Raw genomic sequence first — 26,282 nt, forward strand, 5'->3', positions numbered from 1 at the left:
GATCATCTCAAGCACGGGGGGTAGTCAAACAACTCTATGGTGTGCAATTTACTTATACAAAAGAAGAAATTAGATTTTATAATTAATTTGTATATTAAAAGTATAGAAATGGGACGTTGAGAAAAGTATTTAACTTTTTACACATTAATTTAAACAAAACAAAATATGCTTATTAAAATCCCCCTAAAGTCGTCAATGGAAGATTCCTTCCCTGATTCGTGGAAAGCACTCAAAGCGAAGCAGCGCTTCATTTTCTGCCCGACTGCCCTCTGCTGCTCTGGTGCTTTCAAATGCGTTATTATATCCACACAAACTTCATAAAATATTTTTTAAAATGGTAAAACCTGTGTAAATTAGATAATAAATTTGTGAATATAAGTCTATCGTGATGTTTAGATGTTCTATATAGTCTGTTATTTTGCGTAAACAAAACAACTAAATAAAATACATTAAAAAAACAAATAAATAACTTACTCATGTTGCGTGAAATGGTCTCTGGCGACCTCCAGAGGCAATTCACTGCAGTAACCAACCCACTGCAGCGGTAAAGTCCAACCCCGCTCCGCCAAGCGAGTGGAAACACTAGAAGCGATTCTTTGATGATTACTTCCGGTCTGTCAGTAACTCTGTCAGTCTAAAGTGGGAACACTAGAAACTTAGAGAAGCTGAGTCGGTACCGCCTCACTTGATCCAAGCAGCCCAACAGAGCCGTGACTTTCCCTCGGACCGCAATTAGAAGGTAGTCAATTATATACGTTTAGCGCTACGAACTGCTCAGATTCATATAATCACAAGCATAAGCCCTTTTAGTAAATAAATCCTCTGTGTAAACGTCTGAACTTGTAGCTGTCACAGTATTAGCATTAGCTTCGCGTAGGAGTGTCTTCATGGAGAGCTAATAAGTGTAACGAAACTCATTTGGTCATTTAATTAATAAAAAAACAGGATATTTATGTTTATTGAGGTGATATTTGAAACTTATTGACTTAATAATTACTGTTAAGATACACTGTGGCCAAAAAGAGCAACACAGTGTACTTTTTAAAGAGAAAATATTACGTCTATTTCATGTATTTACACTTACATTGATGCCACAGGAGTTAATACTTATATTACTTATACTACTATATTCGTGGTATCGGCGTTTGATTTTTAGTCTATCGAGTGTTTTTGGCACTGTAGTGCTAGCAGTAACTTAGCCTGCTAGCTGTATCCAGCACATGTTAGGATTAATAATGCAATTAAACATTTTCATCTGCATATAAGACAGTAGATTTTAAACGGTGCGTGTGTAGCATACACTCAGATGTCATGTGTAGGTATCGAGAAGAATCAGGCTTTCAACAACTCTGGAAAAAGTTTTGCATGAAGTCAGATCACATCAAGGACATTTCACAGCTGATCACAGCACTTCAGCCACACAAGTCCTTTATAACCGTTGTGTCATTCCTAAAAGCTGCATATGTAAGTGTTTAGTGAGCATTGAAGTTGGGGCGACTGTCCAGCTGGCCCACACCGGCCTGCCATCGCTGCTGGGTCACGATTGTGATATATATCTGATATATGATGGTGGACAGTTTAAGTTTTACGAATCTGTCTTATGATGGCAGCAGATTATTTCACGAGCCAGTCCTGGATATGACCTTCAAAAGTTCCTATAGTGTCTTCCCTCACCACCGCATGTGCCCTTTTATTTTTGGAGAAGTCTTGCACATGGGTTGTATTTACATTCACTTGACGACTGCATTACTGTGCGTTCATTCTCAAGGCTTTTAATGTGTTAAGGAGAGCTCTGTCTTGATGAGAACTGCTATTATGGCATTTCAGATTCCTGTGACTTAATTTCTTCCTGGAACACAGTAGGAGATGTTTAGTAAAGCGACACCGCTCTTTCATGCAAGCACACGGGAAACGAAACAGGGGCCCGTCGAGCTGCAAAATGCTCAGTGAAATACCTTTATGCACAGTATATTTGAAGTTATGTGAAATTGAATACGCTCTCGAATCTTGCTCGCCTGCATTTTTTAAAACTTAAGCAGATGATTGTGACACATTTGACATCAACGCAACAGCTTGCACGGCATATCCCGTGTCCATGTTAAATATATACTAGAAAAGATCAGCGTGAACATTTTTCAGAACATCTCCTTTTATGTTGCATACGAAGTCACACAGATCTGGATTGACATGAGGGTGGTTAAATAATTTTGGGTAAAAATGTAACAAATAGATACGACAATACTTTCCCAGTTGATTTTTTACAGTGCAATAAGCTTGTCTTGAATATGCTAACAAAGCCTTATGTCATTAATTATGCGCTCATGGGCACAAATTTCCACAACAGAGGTCTGAACATCGGATAAAGCCGGGCTCAGAATTCTTGTTTACATTTGTTGACATGATGAGAGTTTGTTTCTTTGGATTTGTCTTTTTATTCCAGTGACAAAATAAATGGATACATTTTACAAGTGCATTAAAAAAAATACTGTTTTGCCAGTTTTGCCTTAAGATGATTGAGTGACTTGAGCGGCATTTATCATCATTTTTATTTCAGCTTTAATCTTGCCATTTTACAAATTATAGAAAGTTTAGGTTTGAGGTCGTTCGGTAGCCATCAGCAGCCTGATGTCCTCCTGCCCTGTCTCTGTCTGGGTCACTTGATCTGTGGTTAGGTAACATGTCTTATCTCAGCAGTAAATTACGCAAAACGGTTTCAAAGATTAGACTCTTACCTGAAACCAATAGCCAATAAAACGCGTTTGGATTGGATCAGCTCTTGTTGACTCTTCCTATGCTTTATTTTCTCTCTCCTACAGTTGAAAATGCTGTCGATGGGTGTTTACCTGGATCGCTTCTGCTGACCCGTCCGATGCGTAGTTTCCTATGGGGGTGGTTACTACGATGGACCCGGATTCGGCCCGGCAACCGCAGGGCAAGTTGGGTAAAGGTGGCCACGCGCTAATAGGGGCCAATCTGGGCGCTCGGGGAAAGCACTACGTGTGCGGCTCTCTCGCCGCGTTCACCAACATCATCGTGACCTTTCCGATTCAGAAAGTGTTGTTCCGGCAGCAGCTTCACGGGGTCCGAGCGAGCGAAGCCGTCCGTCAGCTGCAGAGGGAAGGGTTGAGACATCTCTACCGAGGGCTTCTGCCTCCGCTGCTGCAGAAGACCACCACCGTGGCCATCATGTTCGGTCTGTACGAGGATTTTTCCCGGTTGCTTCTGCGTCACGCTCACAGAAGCGGCGCCCCCGAGCTCGTGACGCGGAGCGTCGCCGCGGCGCTGGCCGGGACGGCTGAGGCCGCCCTCACGCCGTTCGAACGGGTGCAAACGCTGCTTCAGGATCACAGGCACAACGGGCGTTTTAATAACACCGCCCACACCTTCCGGACTCTCCTGCGGGATTATGGTGTGAGGGAGTGCTACCGTGGGCTGGTCCCGGTTCTGTTGAGAAACGGGCCTAGTAACGTTTTGTTCTTTGGCTTGCGTGGGCCAATTAAGCAGCGGCTGCCTGATGCACGAACCCGTATGGGTCACATGGCCAATGACTTTGTGTGTGGCGGGCTGCTGGGGGCGGCGCTGGGTATCATGTTCTACCCCCTGAACGTGGTCAAATCTCGAGCTCAGGCTCAAGTCGGGGGCGAGTTTGTTCCCTGCAATCAAGTGCTGATGACGGTGTGGCGGGAACGGGGAGGCAGCATCGTGCTGCTCTTCCGCGGAGCGACGCTCAACTATCACCGATCTCTTCTGTCCTGGGGGATCATCAATGCGACTTACGAGCTTCTCCTGAAAGTCTTCTGAAGACCAGGGTGGAGAACGGTGTGCACTTTTTGCAGAAGCAAGCCAAATTGAGGGGGGGAGGGGGTTAACCTCTTTAAAAGAGGTCTGGACACTGCCAGCTCAACGTCTGCACTTAAATGGATGGTTCACCCGAAAATTATTTAGTCATCCTCATTTCAAACCTGTATCAAGACATTTTGAAGAATTTTGCTAATTAAATGACTGGACAAAAAAATACATGGAAGTCGGTGAAAGTAAGTCATGCATTAGATATGAGGGTGAGTGAGTGAGTTTCGGGTAAACTGTCCCTTTAACACTTAATGGTCTGTATAATTATGGATGGACAGTATACATGTGCTGGTGGTCCATCCACATTACTCGGCTACTATAAGTGTTGTGAAATGTATCACCACACGCTGTGGCTCTCGTATCAGTTTTTGTAGTGGCTCTTTTACTCACTATTTGGGAGTCTGGGACACAGATGGAGAAAGCACAGCGTTGCACTACTGACAGTATGTTTTTGTTTTTTTTGATGTTTTGTTAAAAGACCCGATGCACAAAATCTGGACTGGAGCATTACAAGCCATGTGTCATCGTAAATGTTCCGTGCAGGTTGCCGAGGGTCCGTAAATGACCACACAAAGCGAGAGACGTCTGTGCAGGCCCATGCCGTTAGTATTTTTCAGAAAAAGTCCAGATGTATTCAGCGATTTTCATGAAATGCTGTTTTTATGTAACAAGTGTTTTGTGACATGAATGACATTTTCACATTGTTGTGGGTGGAAAGTAAACAAATAATTCCACTTATTGGATTCTGGGTGTCATTTTTTTGGACTTTTTTTTTTTAACAGACTTTAATCATCAAAACAGACTTTACTTTTACAGTAAACAGTTGATTTACATGTAATTAAAGATAGATATCATATTTACAGCAAATATGACCAAATAATTAGTCTTATGTATACCTAAATATTGAATATTATTATTATAAATGTTCTTAAGAGTATCTGTTCTTAGCTTAGCAACATGCTGGCACTATGCACTCGACATGAGTTATTTGTCAAGGCAGAGTTTATTTCACAGCGCTTTTAACAGCGTGCATACTTGAAAGCAGTGTTACAGACGATATTATGTATCATTGCCCTGAAAATGACCCAGTTGCATTTGCAATCGTATCAAGAAATCTAAGCAATAGAATTCTTAGTTAATTCAAAACCTTTCCGTCCTTCTTTTGCATGTTTTTCTGTACGCATTTTATTTTTTCCCTTTTCAAGCCTTTTAGCATTCACACACATTAAAGCCCTGTACTTAACCGTGGCTGACATAATGGGCTCAGTTGCACTTCCCTCCGTTCTGCTCAGACAGAGTTAACCTCCGGGGGACAGAGGAAGACACGGAAACATCCCATCACATGGGGTGAAATGGCATTCAAGGACAGATGCTTTTAGAGCCTGGTGTGGGTGGCTTTTCCTTCTCTGAGCCGTGAGTAAATCCCAGGGATTGTTTTGGAAAACTGTCCTAAATGATTAGATGTTGATGGGGGCTATTCGTTCAAATAGCAAGCAATCTTAAAACTTGTGTCGATTTTTTTTATTCTGTAGTATATTAAAATAGTGCAGGATTGGAATCTAGATTAAAAGTATAACGCTATATGGTTGCTTGGAGGTTCTTGGTTTAAAAAAACAAAACAAAACAATGCAACATGGGAAAATAATATGACAACATCGTTATACATTTTGATTTGAAGATCCAATCATGTATTTCTGGTTGCTTCTGTGTGCATTCATAAGTAAACAAAGGTTTTTGTATTTTATACCCTATTTGTTATTTGTACATTACCAGTCCAGGCATGTATATTGGAGTGCTAAATCTGACGTCATTCACCATGCTGTAGGTTTGCACAGCTGTCCTGTGCAGGATTGTGGCGTCTTTCGAGTGTTTAATGATTACTATGGTAATGCTGTAAAGTTGACAGTTACAATATGGCTGACGGCTTACGTATAGTGGCCCATAGAAAGTGTTGCTAATGAGGCATCTACATATACATATTTATGGGAAAAACAGTCGCCATATTGAATGTTTCGAGATCACCCACTGATGTTCATACAAATGGATCCTTTCAAGCGGCATGCTGGACAATTAGCACAATCTGTGGATTGGAAATAAATGCAACTTCTCACCTCTCAGCATGCAAGAGGATGAAAATGTCATGAGCATTTGCCAAAAAAAGTGGTCCTGAATTATTAAACGCCACACGGCACTTCAAATATGTGCCTTCTGGCTGCTCTGATAGTGTGATATCACTACTGTGTGAACTGACATTAAAAATTAATAAACCATAGTAAAACTGCACAAAATCCCTATCAATCATGTAACGGCAGGCAAAAACCACTCTGAGGGCTCACACTGCAACACCCTCGCAACTACTGAATAACATTACACAACTGTACCAACCGCAGAAAACGTGAAATTCTTGTTTACATCTCATGTTTTCAGAATAAAAGGGTCACTTAGAGGGATTGTTCAGCCAAAAAATAAAATTCTGATGGTCTTGCTTAACATTATATAGACAAAAGATACAATGGAGCTCAATGGGAAGTGACCCTATTTGATTAACAACAAATGACATGAGAGTAAATAATGGAGTTTAAAGTTTTTTAAATGACCTAAAACACAGAGTTTTCTATTGAACACAGAAAAGACTACAAAAACATTTTTCAGACTTGCTAAAACTTAGTCACTCCCTCTATTGAAAAGCCACAGATTACAGTGAGCGTGTCTGCCAGTAAACAGCTCCAGCACAATCCCATCATTCCCTTAGTTTGAACTGTGAAAGATTTCGCTTCGAGTTTAATCCCAGGCCTAATCTGTAATCTCCTCCTGCGCACTCAAAAACAAATACTGTCCGACTGACATTTTAGTACTTTTAGTAGGTGTGGTAAACTAGAAGTTAGACTAATAGGAAAGACAAAACATTGTAAAATAACAGATGTCCCGGCTTCTGAGAATAAAGCCTAATAATAACTTAATCAAATCTCACAAAATCTGTCCAGAACATGTCCAGGTCATACTTCATTTCTAAAATCAAAAGAAAGATGTAAGAAATTATTATATATTCACCCAAAAAAAAAAGAAGCCACACAACACAAAAGCTGCATTAGTTCCACAGTATTTGTCATTCAAAATCAAACCTTTATTATCATGAACACAGTAGAGGGAATGCAAAACATACTTTCGATTGTCCCTTCTCATTTTATTCAGATGTTTGCCTTCATATTCACGTAAAGCCACATTTATGATTTTATTTTGTGCACTTTGAAACACAATCATCAGCATACAACATGTCTCAGTACATATGGTCTTTACAAGCATTTTTTTTTTTCTTTCCGTAGTTGCTACAAATGCATTGGCAGTTCCTTTAAGTCTTCATCATTCTTAGAGCCTTCGTTTGACAGTAAGATTTTAATACAGAAATATGTTTGCTCTCTGATAGTCCGATATGAAAATTGCTCCTATGAAAAGACTGAATAGTAACAGATATTTGTCTCTTTCCTTTCCATTACTTTTCTCTTGATGCAAACTAGCTTTCTGACTTGATAACCACAATCTGGCAGTGTGTTTATTGAGAGGGATGTGTCTAATATGGGTGATATTCTTGCCGTCTGGAAGCACTTCTCTAAAGTCAAGTAACTTAGAACTGAACAAGGCTGATGTCAAAATCCATCCATTGACTTCAAATTAGTCAGGTGATCTGGGCGATTTAATTATGCATTTTGGGTGCAAGTTGACTTTAGAAAGCTGATCTAGAAACAGCCAGTGAGAATGTTCATGCTCGGCTGTAATACCGCACAATATTGGTCTGAGATCAGCAACAAAGGGAAAATGAATCACCAGGACTCAATTATTCGAAACTCCAAGTGTAATCTTTGATAATCTCCTCATTCATATATTCATATACCAAAATTGGCCTTCTCAAATTAGAAACACTCTATGCAAGTACAGAAAAGCAGATTTGAAGGCTTTAACAATGCATTGTGCAGATCCAAAAAAAACTCATGGAGGCAACAGGCTTTATGTACTATGCAATAAAATTGAGCTGGTTTCGCTAGAAGCATTTAAGTTCATATACTTGCATGGGGTATGTTTCTGGCCTTACTCAAAGATGACTTACACTGAGCATTTAATATATACTAAATACAGTGCATTTCACCATTTACAAAGGTGGAAGAAAAACATATTTCCAACTGAACCTTTTGTCTGAATAAACAGAAGGCAAAATAAATATACGCTGCATTCGCAAAATAATGCAATCCAACAAACTTCACAACAATCTTCCAAGAAAAAATATAAGGCCTAGGCTTGTCAGGGATGTCCTCTAAAGTGAAATATTAATGATTGATAACAAATTGAAAATTATGTATGTATTAATATGTATAAAATGTAAGAAAGTATAATATGTGGAAAAATTGGGGTATAAATCGTGATGCTTGCATAGTCAAAAATGACAGACGAGTGAGAAATTGTGTGGTTTGGCTATCATTGGGATCGGTTTTACAGGGTGCTACAGTAACGTGGTGACATCGTTGTTTAGTAAACACGCCCCAATTGTGCTATTATGTCTTTGGACCACACCGATCTCTGTGGTTAACAGTCAACTGATAGGCCAATATAAAAACTAACATCAAAAGCCAAACATGACACGGCAATATACAGATACAAAAATGCCAAACCGCCGCACTTCTATTGCCATCAACTCTCATTCTACAGCCTGAAAGGTATCATAGACAAAATGAAATCAAAGTCCTTTGGATAGTCCGGTGAAACATTACTGCATAAGTATTTGGGCTTCTTAGTGTTTGTCCCAGCATCTGTTGTTAGGGGTTGGTGGATTCTTGATTCACTTTGTTCCTTCAATCTGTTAGAGCAGCATGACTAAACTAATCATGAAAACAAGTGAAGTTTCATAACACTGTTTATCTCAGTTATTAGAGCAAGAGGTAGGGATTCACATATACCCAAAAAAACAAACAAACAAAATGCAAGTATAGTAGGTTAGAAACCACGGTGCGCTTATACTGTATGTAAAAAATAAATACATACTACAGACTGTACATACATCAGGAATTAAAGAACTGTTAGAAAATAGCTATGTCTGAATGCATAATTCCAGTATGTTTATAGGGAGACTTGGCAAGACAAACAGGTTAACACATAACAGTTCTGACATGTTAGTTTGCTAACTGTGTGTACGTTCGCGGCACTTACTATTATTCTTGTGTGCCAGCACACAATCAGTTTTTAGATGCCAGAAAGGCATTGCTACTTTAAGTACAATTCTATGCTCACACTCTACAGTCTCTTAAGAGGGTGCCAGAAGGTGAAATTTAAAAGTTCAGAGGTACATTTCCATTGTCTATGTCTGGTGTCCGTGTCCGAAATAGCTGTGTTAGTGAGAAGACGGTTGAAATGAGAACAGTACACTGCTTGGCTAAGAGCCTGACACCTTCGCCCTCTCTTGCTGTCTCTACAGCACCTACAAACTCCTTATATAGGTCCACGATCTCTTCAAGCTTCCTCAGAGCCTCATCTGCATCAATGTCCCCATGACAGCCTCCACAGTCCGAACAAGGAACTCGCATGCAGGTTGAGGTAAGTTGCACTAGAGCTCCAAAGCTGTTTCCGAGTGACAGAAGAGCATCGTCAGGTGCCCATCCTACCCGTGTGGCTCTTTGGCATCCTGATGCCAATCTCCGTGCCTCCGCCTGAACCAGGCACCTCTCTGTCTCTGAAAGCGAATTCCCATTCACATTTCCATTTTCGCATTCCCCCTTGCGGGTTGGAGGGTATACTGCAGAAGGTCCTTTCTTCAAAACCATAAGAAGTTCATCAATATCCCGCTGCAAACAGGCATAGCCATCTTTAAGCCCTGTACCTTTCTGACCGGCAGCATAACGGTGACCTTGCAAAAATCTGAGAGGATTACTCATTGGTCCACAGTCTAAAGGCAGAGATTCCAGAAATCTGGGAGGAACCAGGAGTGGACTGAGTTCTGAGGATGAAGATAGGGGACGAGGGGAATCTCTGAGTAGGGAGAGAACATTTGGTGACGGACCAGAAAGGGTTGCAGGGGAGGGAACCGGCATGGGTTGTGGTGGTTTACTGATTCGGTTTCGACGGGAGAACTCGTAAACAGTCAGATCTTCATCAAAGCTGCAGTTGTCATCTGTATCTCCGCTGAAACAGTTGGCATAGACTGTATGGCAGCCACATGCATCACGATGAGAAGGACTTGTCGAGGATAAAGACACATTGTCAAGTTGAACGTCTGAAGGGTTATCTTTGTGTGACTGAGGTTGTTCAGACTTGCAGGTCCCAAAATGCCTGTGCAACTCGGTAGCTTCTGTGGACAATTTCTGCCTCAGGTCAGGATGGCTTGACGATGTTGGAGGTTTCCCGTTAGTGTCTTTCACAGGAGTTGGGGTCACTTCCTCAGGTCCATCTTTGAGCTTCACAATGACTACTTCAGCATCTTTCTCTTTCCAGTCTATCAAAGATGGCACTGAAGTGGCCTTGGGAGATACCTTCTTGGAATCATGATTCACATCTGTTGCAATGGTAGCTATATTGCCTGTCGATGAAATAGTGTTGCTGAGTGCTACTGTCCCCAAGATCTCTTGGGAACGGGTGAGGTACCAGGGCATATCCTGAATTTTCCCCCGCAAGGCTGTGGCAGATAGACGTCCAGACGAGCCTGTTCTGCTAGGGAAGCTGGTCCCACTTTGAGCTGGATCTTCAGGAACAATATTTACAGACTGAACTGAAGGAGACGGTAAGGGAGATGGAGATGGGGTAGGAGTGGTTGAAGCACTTGTACGTTTGACTGTAGAGCTTTCGGCCTTCAGTTCAGTTCTTAGATTCTCATGACTTAGAGAAACTCCCTTACTCAGTGTAGAGGGTGGGGAGGTACCATTTCTCTGAGACCAGGGGTGTAGAGAAAGACCATTGGGGGGAACTTTTGTCTTTTCCCCAGTCTTTTGTGACTGGGTATTAACATTTGAGGATGGCTGTAAACCAATAAATGATGGCTTGGGAGGTATTGGGGGCTTTGTGTTCATATGGGGCATTTTATTTTCTGATTTTCTGTATTCAAGAGAGTTTGATGATTCTTGTTGTAGAGGACCTTTGCTGTCTGCTGTTATTTTCCCAAATTCGGTTGTTCCTTTGGCATTTGTTGGCTCTTTCGGGTTTGGCTTATTATCTTGACTATCAAGTTTTTCAAGATTTTTCACATGATTTGGAGTAGTCTCTTTATCTAGACCGTCTGGGTCCTGGTCAGTTATTCCATTTTGTGGTCTCAGTCCATTTTGAACAGTCTCTGGGTCCACTAAGGTCTGTTGGGGATAGATAGCTTGGCGTACTGCTGTAATTAACGAGGAAGACAATGGTGGTCCAGGCCCTGTGACTGGTTTAAACTCCATGGTATCTGGCTCCATCTCTAGAAGCTGTGATGATAAGTGTGGATTTCGACCTGGGATGTCTCCATTGCAGTGCTGGGTTTTCTGCCCTGTGGAGTGGTTAGCAGAGAATGTTTTAGGTTCCACAGGTGAAGGTTTAGGGAGAAAAATCAGTGAGGGTTGATGGACTTCCAGTTCAGGGAAATGGTTGACAAGAGAAGGTTTTTCTTTAAAGGTCTCTGATGTGGAGCTGTCTTTTGCTTTGCTGTCTCTGGATTCTGGAGTTTTTTTCTTGTCCACACTAACCTTAATGTCACTAGAAGAAGGATGTTTGTTTTCAGAATCTGAGCTTTTCTCTGCAAAAGAGTAAGAGGCAAGAGAGATGTGTATATAAGTTGAAAAGAAAAAAACCCAAAACCTAGATACTTAGCATTTTAAAAGAGTATTCTGGGTTCAATATGTTACATGTAACAATGTTTTTATTTATTTATTTATTTATTTTTATTGCTTTTTATTAGGATATGACCGTATATACCGACCAGAAACAAACTGTGAGAGAAAGAGGGGGTACAGGATTGGGAAAGGACATCAAGCCAGGACTGAAACTCAAAAATGCTATTATGTCAGTGCGCTGACATATGTAACAATGTTGATTACCTTTAAAGACTAATTCCTCAGTTTTTTAAACAAAAATTGCAGTAAGACACTTGCAATCCAAGTAAACAGGCCAGTGCCACTTCTTACTCATTTCTTAATAACCACATGCAAATGTATATCCTATATTTTCAACGTATGTCTTGACCACCTACTGGCAGTAAGGCCTGCTACTGTGACATGCACAAAGATACAAAAAGTATCATTTTGTGTAAAACGAGTGCAAAAATGATGAATGAAGATGAAGATGACAGATGAAAAAACACACGTTAGAAAGGAGTGTTTTTATAAAAATCAACAACAAAAATTACTGCTTTTTAAAAATGCACAGGCATCTTTGCTTTATTTCAAGTGCTTTACTGTAATAGTGGTTTTACCTCTTTTTTTTCAGGTGGGGTGGGGGAAGGGGTTTCTCTGGTAATGGACTTTATGCTATAAATGTTGTTGGCAGAGCTTAATTTGAATCGACCCTGGAACATTCTTCTAAGGAATACACAAATATTTTGTGTTAAAAATAGATGGTTCACTGACCTGTGATGGCTTGCTCTGTGATGGGAGGGGTCAATCGATCTTGGGCATCAAAAAATTCATCCTCAGATTCTGAACAACTGTCTCTGGAGTCCTTTGATTTGTCAGTGACATTTGAGGGCACAGCTCTCTTCAGCACAGATTGTGCTATTAATTTTGAGGATGGTCCTTGTTGTTTAGCTTCATTTATCTTTTTCTGCGGGAAACTTTTTCCCTCTTGTCTACGTGCTGGATGGTTGTGAATCCTGGTGAAGAGTTCCTGAAAGTTTACCCCTGCTAATTTAGCATTTATGCTGTTAGGGGTACAAGAGGCTAACACAGCCTCAAATTCTGCCGACATGGCGGAAATGCGACCATCTTTTTCACTGTCTCCTCCTTCGTCATCCTCGTCATCCTCACTCAAAGCATCGTCGCTGGCTGCAGGTGGGCTTGGCAAGCTGTCAGACATTTGGGAGAGCTCAGAAAAGCACAGACCTGAGTGATTATCGTAGGTCAGGTCTGAATGTCGTCTGAGTTTGTTTAAACTGCCCCTCTCATCCAAACACTCTGGCACCTCCAGGAGGTAAGGGTGGTGGACATCCAGACTCGAGGCACCAGAACTGGGTTTCTCTTCCAGAGACATATCCATATGGCCAAGCCCACCAATGGCTGCCTTAATACTCTCCTCCAGTGCATTTAGCGAGTTACTGGATAAACTAGAGAAGCTGCTGTTGACTCGAGGGTCCGTGTACCAACCTGTCTCCAAAAGGGAATCCATTGTAATGGCGTAATCCTCATCTCCAACAGACTCTCTCTTGCTCGCCTCATCTCCTTCATCTTCTAAAAAGGTATGCGTTACAATCACTCTGACCTTTTCTGCCTCTGCTTCACTTTTACCCTCGGCTTCCTCTCCTTCCTCCGTGCCATCATTTGTATGAGTAGACATAGTGTCCTCTGATAGCTGAGTGTCCAGCAGTCCCTCCATAGCATAGTCATCCTCCGAACTGTCTTCTGAATCGCTCCCACACCGAGAAACATACCCTACACAAAACAAATTCAACTTAATTTATGTAGTATTTAGTATAGTATAATATAATATACAAGTGATTTTATTTTAAAAATAAAAGTAATTGATTTTATAACTGAAAGGAGTTTCATAAAATCTGTTAATCTTAAATAACACAAGAAACATTCATTACTTTGTAACCCAGTGTATATTTCTCACAGTGGTACCGTGATATTTTTGGAAGTACCGTGTATACATCAGGGTACTTAATTTTCAGTATATTTCAAAGTACCATAGTCTGGCACCATCAATAGTCACCACCATAGTACTTTTTCATGTTGTTGCAACCACAACATGCAATGTGCAAAAATTTGTTTTTTTGGTTTTTATTTTTGAGGCATTGTGCTGGGTAGCAAATTTTCATTTTAATTTGCTTTCCAAGGCAATGTTTTTGGGGTTTTTTTTCAATGTAAGTTTTTAATCTAATAGTTATATGTAGGGATGCACGATATTACTGGAATTGGCATTATATGAAAAATTACCCCAATAAGCCTTGCAGATAAGTAACTTATATGTGTTAAGGGTCATTCTCGAAGCTAACTTTTGCCTGAATGGTGATAGATTCGCTGTTTTGGATCCCCACATTTAATCAGAGAATGCGAGTACAGAATGAGTGTCCCAGTTGAGAGAGACAACAGTCATTAGCGTGTGCCGCAACATCCTTCGGGTTTTGCTAAGACATTTTATTTATGTAGGGGTGCTGTTGGCATACTTGTAATAAAATCAAAGTAAAATAGAGAAATAATGAAACCCTAAAACAAATAAAAAGTCTGTGAACCAGAAGTTTTCTTCCGTATTGTGACACTTCGGATAGAAACAGAATATTGAATGAGGAAAGTAGAGGCCGTCTCTTGTGTTTTCTACTTTGAATTGATTGGATGTAGTAAAGGAGGGGCGTGATTAAGGATTTTAAGATAATTCTCAAGCCGTCAAACTAATGTCATCAGAGAAGACACATTGTTTTTGGATTGATTTGCACAGATGAATTGTTCACCACAAAAATAGCAATATGAACTAGCAAAATAAATATAGTAAATTTTGATTTCATGCAGACTTTAAGGTTACCACTGTCTGAAAAAAAAACAGTGATTGTTTTATAGTTATTTTCAAAGCTTTCAAGTGTACTTTCATCAGTAAAAAGGCAGGGTGTTAGGAAAAAAAAAAGTTGTTTTGTCACATATTTAACGACACAACTTTCCCTTATCTCCTACCTTCTTCTGCCGGAATGCGTCGCATTTTAGGTCTGGGTCCCCATCGAAACACATTGATATTAGGGTCAACCAGGAGTTTGCAGTATCCAGCCAGGAGGCAGGCCAGATCTTTAGCTGCTACCGATTCCATTAACAGGGCTATTGGCTGGAAATTGCAGGATAAAGAGATGGTCAGATGGAGATAAGAAGAGAGAGGAAAAATTTCCATGCCTAGGTATTTATCCACACCTGGATGTCCCAAAGGTACAGTTTCAGCATTAGCTGTTTTATTTTAATCTGTGACGTGTACACACCTGGATGTCCTGCAGGTAAATCTTGAGCATGCTGACTCTGTCGGACTCTGACAGCACCTCTATTCTGGTGATGTAGTGGAAGTCTATGATGGTGGAAATCATGTTGAGCTGGTGGTTTAGTATTTGGCTGATCCCGTATCTCGCTCCCACCAGCAAACTCACCAATGACTCCCTGTCCTGCAACTGTAACACACATGTCTTCCGATCCGACTTACCAAGGAAATACATAAACATAAAGGATATAAATGGGATGTCTTTTTAAAAAAATGGTCCCATTTGAATCTTATGAGTCATTTCTTTATAATGAATTGGTCTCAGGCTTTGCGTCATTTGAAGGTTTATTTTTGTGTCACTGCAAGAGATGCTGCTATTTTATCCAAATCTCTCGCTCCCTAGAACAGCTGTCTTATATAACGTGCTTAAATTCATATCCTTAAAAATAGGAGGATGCTTGTCAAGTTTTTATCTAGCGTAACGTTATCTAAAAAAACAAATGGTTGCCGTCAGACAAGAGAGGAAAATAAACGGAACATATCTGTGTCCTGCAGATTTTGTTTGTTATTTGTGATGAACGTGGCAGATGGACACAACTCTCTCACCAGCATGGTGGCGTTGTAGCTTCTCCCGCTGTATGAAATCAGCTCTGCCATCTGGGTCAGATAAGCCAACCGGGCCTGAGACACCGAAATCACCTGAAAAAGTGAGAGAGAGTGAAATGGAAAAGATAAACAAATAGATTTTCATTATGATTGAAGTAATGAAAACAAGGTATAATAGGTATACATAATAGGTATAATATGCACAGCGTGCAAGTCCCCGTTGGGTATAGAAAACCCAGTTCTCAATTACATTTGGTAAAATGCGCAGGAGAACAATGCATGTAATAAGGCATCCCCCACATTTACAGGGGGACAGGCAAACCAGCAGTAATAGAGTAACAGTTGGGCTCCTCAAGTAAAACGTCCAATCATTTTAGCCAACTGATTTTCAGTGATAGCTCATAAACCTTTACAGACAAATCTGTTGTAAGGTCTGAGGTTGTCATGATAAGTAAAAAGCTAAAGTGATCAAGTCAGTCTCCCTTTGCTATCAAAATAGGTATAAAAAAAATGATCATCATCATCATTCATGGGATTGTAGCCCTCTAAGCATGTGTTTTTTTTTGTCTGACTGTCTTGCTTCATAGCTGGTTTGTTTGGTTTATGGCTTAAATTCCTTTTTTATACTTACGGGAAAACTAGATGGAAAAATATTTCTAGTAATCAACAAACATTCACACCGCATACTATTTCACATACATTTTTAAAAAGAATGCGTTAAACCATGTTTAGATTGTTAAAGGGAGCATCTATAAAATAGTATTAATTTAAGTAATATTTAAAACATTAAAATGTGTAAAATATATTCTTTTAGTTCATAAAGAGATGTTTTTAACAGTTTTCTGCAAAACTTAGACACATACCTTCTGACGTGGTTCTAGTAGCGACTGGATCTTCTTCATGTGGTGGTTGAGAGCTTTCCGTAGGTCTTTCTCTCTCATGTTCCTCAGCAGAGTGGGAGAGATGAAGCTCTCCAAACCAAACTCCTTGCTGACACGCAGACATGCACATGCATTAAATCAATGTTTTTTAACGCAGCATGAGTATTTTTGAGTGTATGCGTGCGCTCTTACACAACGCTCTTAACAGATGCTCTCATTGTCTGTCCACAGCTTGCCAGTTTCTCGTGCATGTGCAAAGCGGCTAGTCTCAGCGCTGTGTTACATTTCATCTCTACAGCATAGCGCTCCTGTAACACATCTCCCACACTCTACACACGTATACACACCAGGGTTATGTCAGTTAACTAAAACATTGTAATTACTGGTTTAGTAAAAACTGCTACAACTAAAATCCCATGAAAATGCAATATAAAATAACTCATAAATAATAAACTTTTATAGTACCTTACTTGCTGATACCATACACACAGCAGTCTTAAAGCATTGCTTTAATATTACTCCACTATATATTCAGTGCTGCGAAATCAAACTGTGGTACCTGCTGAAAGAGGTACTCAAAGGCCACGGGATCATCCTGCAGGAGGTCCACTGGGTCTCTGGGAACGAAGCAGACTCTGAACAGACACCTGTAATCATGGGAATCCTTCTTCTGTACCACCTGAAAGAGCAGCACTTTATTACAATCTATAGTCATGGCTGTTGTGTGCGTATAAGTATATATATTATCACAAAATTAATAGTTCTATAAGGTTTTACATACACGTATGTTAGAAAATTAGACACATCTTTATACATAACTTGCCTAATTGCATGTTTTCCAGAAAATAAGTCACAACTGATCATGTGAAAATTGCATTGTTGAGAGATGAAAAAAGTACAAGTCACATTTTGTGATTACGTTCAGAAATATTGTAAAATACTGGTATATTAAATATATTAAACGTTATACACACTATAAACATGTATTTTATATCTCCTCACCAGTGATGGGGAAAGTTAAAAGTAATGCATTACATTATTGCGTTACTCTATAAGTAACTAATTACGTTACTTTTTATGGAACGTAAAGGGCTTGATTGTTTGTTTTTAATATAAGAAGTTCTATTTATAGCAAAAGTAAAAACCCTTTCACACCAAAATGTGTAATGAATAAAATTTTGGTTGAAGGAAAAGTAAATTCACGTCAGTACAGAATACAGGAGAAGAAGGTTCAATACTTTTCAGCTATTAAAAAATATTGGAGCACAATTGTTAGTTTACCTAAAGTCATTTTTGTTTATTAGTATGCTTCATTTCTAGTGATTATCATTGATTTGATTAAAAAGATCTTATTGAAACTGAGCTCATCTATACGCCGACGTTTCTGCATTCAATAATGAAATGACTTTAGCTGAAAATTGATTGTTTAATCTTGTCATTATACATTACTGACAGAATTTGATACTGTTCATTGCTTTGACCTAATATGTATTGTTAAAAGCTCTATATAAATAAAGGTGATTGATTGATTGATTGATGTGGTTAAACTGGATCATCAATACTTGCAACGCGTTACAACACTGGTCCTCACTCAAACTCGTTTGGCACATTATGTAAGCCACTTTGGAATATAAGTTGCTACACATTCAGATGATTTAAAAACCTGACTTATATTCCAGAAAAACACAGTAGTCAGGCCCCCATTAAGTTACTGAGAAAGATAGTTACATTCAAGCTGTTTATACAGTAATATATTTTAATGATGCAATTATCAGAGCAAAATTACAGCATAATGAGGGTGATATCTAATTTGAACACATTCATTTACACAAGATACAACTCATAAAAAACACCCAATTTATATTAGATGTAACATACACCAGATCAAAACTAAGTAATTAACAGTAGCAATTAAAAGAATATTTCAAAACTGGCTGACTAAAACGAACCAATACACAAATATAAATCAGACTTCCCAAGGCTACCTTAGAGCAAGAGGCATTTTAGGTTTGTAATGCGTTCGATCAATGCTAACTTGTACAAAATATAGTGTCATGCTACATTTAGCCATTTGTCCTATTACGTTTACTGTTGGAAAAGATGTTTCTTAACGCTCAGCATTACTCTGAATGTAGCCAAGCTACTGTTTTAACTATATATTGAAGTTAATAGCATTGCTACTTATTAAACTAGTGTGCGTTACCTTTTGTATGAGCTCCTCCTCGTGCAGCAGCAGTAGTTTGGTGATGTTATATTGCTGTTCCAGCACCAGTGCGAAATGCTCAATACATCGAATGGACAGCTTCTCTTTCAGAGTCAACACGATATCCTGCACACAGAGACAACTTTATTTTTGAGAGTGCATTATTAAAGCTTTCAAAACAGGGTTTGAGCAGCTACGCCATAGTAGAGCATGTTTAATCACAGATACTAATAAGAAAGCTTTATTTTGAAGTCAATCTGGATTTTGGAGATTAATGAAACAAACAGACTGTAGCTGTCTCGAAAAATAAAGAAAAAGGGGTCTTTAAACTTTTTAGGCCCTTGACTCTTGGTGGACAGGTATTTTCATCTTTCCTCAAAAATAAAGTTAAGATCAAGCAATAACTGATGGATTTCCTGCAGTATCGCTGGACCCCACAGAGCACAAATAACATATAGAAAAGAAAAACAGCGATCTAAAACCTTGACAGTGGTGGTCTTGTGAAATTTGAAGGCTTTGGTCTGGCCGTTCTCCAGATACACCTTCAAAACGTTGGGCAGGAAGAGAAGAGAGTTTCCCTTGAAACAATCAATGAAACGTGGCTTAGGAAAAAAAAAGCCTGTCATCATGTTTTGATGAAAGCAATTATGACAGCAGCAAATGTATTGTCATGAAGGTCTGCTCGTGGTCACGGCTGGTTGGTACAGAACTATTAACCAGGCAGCATTACGCATATGGCCCATGTGTAAATCTGACTAGGGTTGGCGTGTGGCTTTACCTGAGTGTGTCCGTTGACGACCACCTCTTCTGCAAAGCGCACTTTAACGGGGTTTCTTCTCAGACGAGCTCTCTTCTCTGCTGTTATGAATGAAGACTTGGGATTCTAAAGGTCAAAAAAAAGTTTCTGAGCTGGACAATGACATTATTAAAAAAAAAGAGTAGCTTACCCAAAAATGAAAATTCTGTCATTAATTACTCGCCCTCATGTTGTCCCAAACCTGTAAGACCTTCTTTCATCTTCAGAGCACAAATTAAGATATTTTTAGATGAAATCAGAGAGCCAGCCGACCCTCCATAGACAACAACACAACTAGCACAATCAGAAAGATAATGAGGACGTTAAAATTACCGTTAAACCACTGATGGAGGACTGGTGGACTATTTCAACAATGTCTTCACTACCTTTTTGGGCCTTGAACATGTCAGTTGTGTTGCTGTCTGTGTGAGGTTAGAAAGCGCTTGGATTTCATCAAAAATATCTTAATTTGTGGTTTGAAGATGAATGAAGATCTGGTTTGGAACGACATGAGGGTGAGCAATTAATAACACAATTAAATTTTTTTGGGTGAACTATACCTTTAAAATGTTTCGTTAACTGAAGATTTTTGTTTATCACTGAAGCTGCTTTGAAACAATCTGTATAAATGAATATACCACTACTATCTGATTCAATATCAACAAATTGCAAGAAGACTCTTCAGTACACACCGCCATATTTCTGAGGATCGTCATGGTTACAGAGTCCTGGCAATCCCTGAGGGCGGAGCCAAACACAAGAAAAAAAAGTTAATTTACAAATGGGGCAAGAAACAAGAAAGCAATATCAATTTAAAAAAGTTATTTTAGACGTGTCCCTTTAATCTGATCAGTCACCTTATCATCTGATCCACGTTTTCAGGCAAAAGATCTTCTATGGCTTTATTGTTCAGTTTTAGGATCTGATCTCCAGGAAAAAGCTTACCGTCTGCTGGGCCTCCTACAAATAAATACACACACATATGCAACTATTAAAATACAACTGTAGTTTTATGCATGCTGAACAGTGCCTTCAAATGAAAGAGTCTTATCTCTGAAGAACACAACTCTCATTAAAAAGCTGCATGATTTAAGTTAATGTGCCACGGCTTAATACTTGATTTGTTTAGATCGCTATTCGTAAAGGCCTGTCTACATCCTTATCGTTGGTGTGAACTGGGCTTAATGCTTAGTGAAAGTTAGAGCAATGCAATTATGAGATGTTCATAATTTATAGATCAGTCCACACTACCGTTTAAAAGCATAGGTGGCAGATTTTTTATGTTTTTGAAAGGCAAGCATGCTTACCAGGCCTCATTTATTACAGTAAATACAGTAAAAACAGTAGTATTGTGAAATTTAAAATAACTTCTTTTTTAACACACTTTAAACACATCGTTACTCCAGTCTTCAGTGTCACACGATCCTTCAGAAATCATTCTAACGTGCTGATTTATTGCTCAAGAGACATTTCAGTTATCAATTAATGTGTTATGACTATATGCAACTATGAGTAAAAGTTACAGTTACAGCCACGCGATTGCAAAAGTTGCGTTGTTAATTCATTATTCATGCCACGTCTGGTGCTTCTGTGGATTGAGTGTCTGACTCTGAGTCTGTTTGTCTCTGCACTGCTCTGTTCTGCCATTTACACTCATTTGTCTTCAAGCCAAACTACACACACCCACACACACACACAATCTGCCCTTCTGCCCCGACAACATCCCCTTAGTCCCTGATGGCTCTCTGCCCTGCCAGAACCAACCACCAATGCCTGGCAGATCTCTCTCTCTCCTTCTCCTTTCACATAATTATGTGCTGCAGGGCTGTGAGGTTCTCCCTCTGGGCTTTTATCAGCTGTTTCTGCTGTAAAAAGAGAGAAGTCAGCACTGCAGAATGACTGTGTGTGTGTGTAAGAATGCACACACAATAGCTTTGTGGCAAGATCGAGTGTGCTGCTGTGCCGCCTGCTCTGTATACACAGCTGCCTACTAAGGCGACTAAAATGAAACCTTATAAGTGACTGATCTAGATATGAAACGCTCCGCAAAGGCGGGAAACATCCATTCAGGGATTTATTGCTTGTGATTCATGGGCTTGCTAGAAGACATTAAAAAAGATGTCAGCCGAGTCTGTAACTAGGGCAACGTCGCTGACGTGCAATCTCACGCAATCTTGCCTTCCTATGTTCCTGTGAAATCGTTTTTTGATCTTTATTATGTTATTCTCCTAATGAGACAATTTGTAAAGAATCTGTGATGCCGCCGATTTAATAAATGACAGCGTTGAGTCACAATGGATTCAGACAGATTTTGATGTCAGAGAGTTGCTAAGCTAATATTTCGTAATATAATAGTGTATATTTGCTACTAAAACAGTTCAGGTCTTTGTCTTGAACTTGTAATCATGAGCTATGAACTTATGAGTTTTATGAAAGTTTTGAATTTTCCAACCTGATTATTGTGATGTCATATTCAAAACAAACTAAAACAGTTAAAAACATACATTTCTGCTAAATATGACATTTTATTTTAGCTTTTGTTAATTGGTGCGCTGTGTTTGTTCTTTAATATTTTACACAATAATATGAAGGAATTTTTGTAGTTTTTCATTCAGTACAAGTTATCTTAATATATATATATACACACACACACACACACACACACACAAATGCATTAAGTAATTTATATTATCATAGTTTAATTTACATTGTTATAAATGGTTTCCACACAAACATATTAAGCAGCAACATTGTTTTCCACTTTAATTTTAAAGAGAGTGTTTCTTCAGCAGCAAATCAGTATATTTTGATGATTTTTATGAAATTTATGAATAAATGTATAAAACAAATAATATATGAACAATTATATAAAAATGTACAATGAAATATATATTAAATATTTATATTACCATATATATATATATATATATATATATATATATATATATATATATATATATATATATATATATATATATATATATATATATATATATATATATATATACAAATTTTAAATAAAATATGCAAATAAATGCAGATTTGGAGAATAATACACTTTTTTAAATGAGAGGATGAGCAAGTTTGGTATTTCAGAATTTTTTTTGAATTTTAAGTTTCTTGCTCACCGCAACAAATTTTAGGCATTGACTTCTATCAAGGATATATGCAAAAATATATGTCTTGAATGCTATCCGTTTAGGTTTTCATGAGTTCTAACTAGATGTGCGAGGGACTGTGTGTCAGTAACTGCTAGTTCAAAATGACAATAAATATAATTAGCTTGTGTCAGTGTGCGCTTGTGTGTGAGAGACAGATATCACGTGTGACGGAGCTTGTGCACCTGCACCGTAATGAATTAAATAAGTGAGAGAGGAGCAGGTGGCCACCTCACGCACACCAGCTCAAGTGTCGCGTCCTTTCTCACAGTTTCCCCGTCTCTGTCAAAGCTGCACAGAGGGTGAAAATTCAATCTGATGCAGAGATTTCTAGACGCAAAAGCGTCTAAATCAGGGTCCTTTTCTCAGGATAAACATCTGGGAAGCAAGACGGTGCTTCTTAGAAGTCTACGTTTAATCTTCCTGGTGTCTCTGAGAAATATAAGTGATCTTAACAGGATCTCGTTTGCGTTGTTTCTTTCCTCTGGGTACATTTTCTCACGCACAGCCAGGACAGCGTTCAAACCCGGCTTCGCTTAGATCATAATCTGTGTGTAAAAACAACCCGGTCTAGTACGTCCCGTAAGCCAAACTCCACGTGAAGTGTGTGTGTGTGTGTGTGTGTGTGCGTGTGTACCTGGAGTGATGTCCCTGACCAGCAGGGGGTGCTGTGATGAGAGAGTGAATCCATGGGAGTCCAGGACAGCATCTCTGATCACTTCCACCATCACCTTCACAGGGAAGTTCTGCTGGCCCGAATCCCCAGAGCGCGACCTCCTGCCTCCTAAAATACGCTCCCTTTGAGAGACAGACGGACAGATAAAAACACAGGCTGTGTTCAGAATCAAATACTAGTGCTCTGCTTGATCTGTTAGTGTGCAGTGCTATTTATATTTCAAACAAGTTTTACTAACATGCATTTTTGAATTATTTTTAAATACATAATGTACTGTTAAAAATGTTAGGGTCAAAATTGCTCAAATAGGGTTGCATTTATTTGATTCAAAACCAGTAATGTTTTAATATTACTTTCAAATGTGCCTGGTCAAAAATATAAAGTGTAAATCTCTCTTTATGCTATATTATCTCCAGATCTTTTTGTAATTTTGTTTTTGTGCATAAAATTTGTGTATAAAAAAAAGGCTGGCCTATGATCAGTCACTTCCAAAATGAAATATAAAAGCTGTGCTAATTAAAAAAAACAACAATTGGGGACTTTTTGGGGGCTTTTACTCCAATGTGATATCATTAACTGGCATTTTTTGGAACACAAAGTCCTAAAATAAATAACTACAGTACTAATTAAACTACTAAGGACTTTCTCCAAAAATATCCCAGTGAAAACCCACATGAAATGACGTCACTGTATGCCGGCAGACTCTAAAACACATGGCGATGATAATTGCCTGATGAACGTGTGGTTGCATGGCAGGAGACAACTGTGTTTATACCAGCGGGTGAAAGACAAATGAACTACAAGCCCACAGCAGATGGAAGTACGAGAACATCTCGAAAGCAGTTCTCATGAGAAAACCAGCAATTATTTGCCATCTAAACATTTATTCAGATACAGATATTAAGTGAAATATTTTCTGAAGAAAAACAACTAGCTACACTGCTCTTAACAAACGCTAAATCCTGTGAGCTTCGCAAAGCTGGAATTTATGGTAGGGCCCATCTGGAAACCAAGACCAATATCTTAAACAGGAGCCATAAAACCTGCCATCCTAATTAATGGAAAATAGTGCTATGGTCTGATTAGTGTTCTCTCCCTATATCTAGATGGGCTTGGAGAAAACCAAAAATGGTTTCAGCCCACACAGCCTGTTAAACACATGGGAGATCCGTCACGGTTCGGACCGACTGCTTTGTTGGTTGCTATGTGTGTTGTTCACAGTCCATGTCACATTGCATCATCAAAGAGTGCACTACATCAAAAGACGACTACAAAGGCTCAGAGCACCAATTGGGACAGAGCCTAAGGGGCCATTTACACAACAACAGTTTTAGCAAAAAACTGGAAATTTTGAATGCGTGCGTGAACACTCAATGCGGGAATCCTACGGTGACGTAGTGCACATGTGATAGCGACAGCTACTGACCTGGCATATAATATGTAATATAGCATTTTTCGTTTTTGATCACATTATTGCCGTATAAACATAAGCCGAAGTCATTCGAAACATCGTTACAACTGCCTGCCATGTTCTGGAACTTCAAATATGAAGGTGTTTTCACTTTTATAGGCCTTGAAAAAAAATCAATTTCTGCTCTGATTATATTATATATCTGTGTGTGTGTGTGTGTGTGTGTGTGTGTGTGTGTGAGGTTACTCCACCTGCTGAGAGAGTCTCGAGAGCGACGCAGCCATTTCCCCACCACCTGCTCCACCCGACCGACCCTGCGTGGAGATCGACTTCTGCTTCTCTCTCGCTCCTCCATCTAACTGAGAGATAGAAACACAGACGGAGAGATGAGCGAAGAGAGAACAAGGATGAGGAATATTCACTGTAATACACTAGCTTACTTTACAGGCTCACGAAGTCAAACCAAAAACTTTTGTGCCACATTGTCCATGTTAGTTAGCTTTGGGGTCATTGTTTTGACGCGCTCCTAAATCAGGTACACGACCATTCAAAAGTTGATGCATTTGAAAGATTCTTACTCTCACCAAGGCTGATTTATTTGATTAAAAATATAGTAAAATAAGTAATACTATGAAATATTATTACCGATTAAAAGAATGGATTTCTATTTTAAATATATATATTATAAATATCTATAATATATTTTAAAAAGTACTAAATTCTTGTAATGCAAAACTGAGTTTTCAGAATTACTCCAGTTTTCATTGTCACAATCATTCAGAAATCATTCTATATTGCCACTTACTATTATTATCAATATTGAAAACTGTGATAATTTTTTCCCCCAGAATTTTGGAAAGTCCAAAAGAACAGCATTTTTTTGAAACTGAAATCTTTTGTGCTTTTGGTACTTTACTGTCACTTTTTAGTCTTCTACTAAGTATTGCTGACATCATCTTGCAATACAAATTTGTGTCCAATCAAATGCTCTCTAGAATGTGAATGTCCCTCCCACTAAATACCACACGCTTCTGACCAGTACAGGTTTCATTTCTGTGATTTAATCTAAAGGCTACTGAGTGTTAAAAAAGGGCCAAGTCTTGTTGCAAATTCATGTTTCAAAAGCTAATACATCAACACAGGAAAGAAAACCCAATAATGATTTTGCAAAGCTGACGAGAAATGGCATTCGCAATCCATTTCAGATCTGTAAATGAGTCGAATTCATTTACTTCAATTTCAGATGCTGCTTATTTCCTCCTCCTCAATTCATATTCTGATCTCAACACTCTCTCTCTCTCTGTCCTGTCTGTGTTCTGGGTTTTATATGCTAATAGCCGCGGCACAGTCATGAGGTGACACCAGGCCTGGCATTTAGAGGACAATCTACGTCACAGCAGACAAGATATCACATGCATAATAACATCAGCCACCTACAGATGATAGAAACACACACACACACATTCAATCTGTTTCATTACCTTCTCTCGCTCCTCTGGACATCTGCTGCTACAAACACACATGCATCTCTCTCTTTCAGCCGCACACTGTTGTAGGTGTGTGTTATCTCTGCAGTCAGACACAAGGGAGCCC

General features: G+C 39.1%; 2 protein-coding genes across 3 annotated transcripts in view; one reads left to right on the forward strand and one right to left on the reverse strand.

The window, feature by feature from the left end:
* The first annotated feature begins 596 nt into the window (after positions 1-596).
* On the forward strand, positions 597-4,587 carry slc25a51b (solute carrier family 25 member 51b). The gene is made up of 2 exons (XM_043258090.1): positions 597-739; positions 2,817-4,587. The coding sequence occupies exon 2, from the start codon at positions 2,884-2,886 to the stop codon at positions 3,799-3,801; it is 918 nt and encodes a 305-aa protein (XP_043114025.1). The 5' UTR covers positions 597-739; positions 2,817-2,883; the 3' UTR covers positions 3,802-4,587.
* A 2,364-nt stretch (positions 4,588-6,951) lies between these two features.
* The window catches only part of frmpd1b (FERM and PDZ domain containing 1b), a 36,634-nt gene continuing 17,303 nt past the window's right edge, over positions 6,952-26,282 (reverse strand). For both annotated transcript variants that reach the window (XM_043257598.1, XM_043257597.1), the window contains exons 3-17: positions 24,941-25,048; positions 23,240-23,400; positions 20,302-20,404; positions 20,137-20,182; positions 19,427-19,531; positions 19,131-19,226; positions 18,649-18,774; positions 17,005-17,124; positions 16,638-16,774; positions 16,428-16,554; positions 15,565-15,657; positions 14,966-15,148; positions 14,673-14,817; positions 12,420-13,436; positions 6,952-11,590 (exon numbers count right to left, since the gene is read on the reverse strand). In XM_043257598.1, coding sequence (XP_043113533.1) covers positions 9,165-11,590; positions 12,420-13,436; positions 14,673-14,817; positions 14,966-15,148; positions 15,565-15,657; positions 16,428-16,554; positions 16,638-16,774; positions 17,005-17,124; positions 18,649-18,774; positions 19,131-19,226; positions 19,427-19,531; positions 20,137-20,182; positions 20,302-20,404; positions 23,240-23,400; positions 24,941-25,044 — 4,989 coding nt within the window. In that variant the 5' untranslated portion in view covers positions 25,045-25,048 and the 3' untranslated portion in view covers positions 6,952-9,164. The remainder of the gene's footprint in view (positions 11,591-12,419; positions 13,437-14,672; positions 14,818-14,965; positions 15,149-15,564; positions 15,658-16,427; positions 16,555-16,637; positions 16,775-17,004; positions 17,125-18,648; positions 18,775-19,130; positions 19,227-19,426; positions 19,532-20,136; positions 20,183-20,301; positions 20,405-23,239; positions 23,401-24,940; positions 25,049-26,282) is intronic.

Source organism: Puntigrus tetrazona, chromosome 14, assembly GCF_018831695.1.
Source record: "Puntigrus tetrazona isolate hp1 chromosome 14, ASM1883169v1, whole genome shotgun sequence".
Classification (NCBI taxonomy): Eukaryota; Metazoa; Chordata; class Actinopteri; order Cypriniformes; family Cyprinidae; genus Puntigrus; species Puntigrus tetrazona.

What these genes read in the sequence shown, in the direction of transcription:
- slc25a51b (XM_043258090.1), top strand. Translation starts at nt 2,884, where the DNA reads ATGGGGGTGGTTACTACGATGGACCCGGATTCGGCCCGGCAACCGCAG.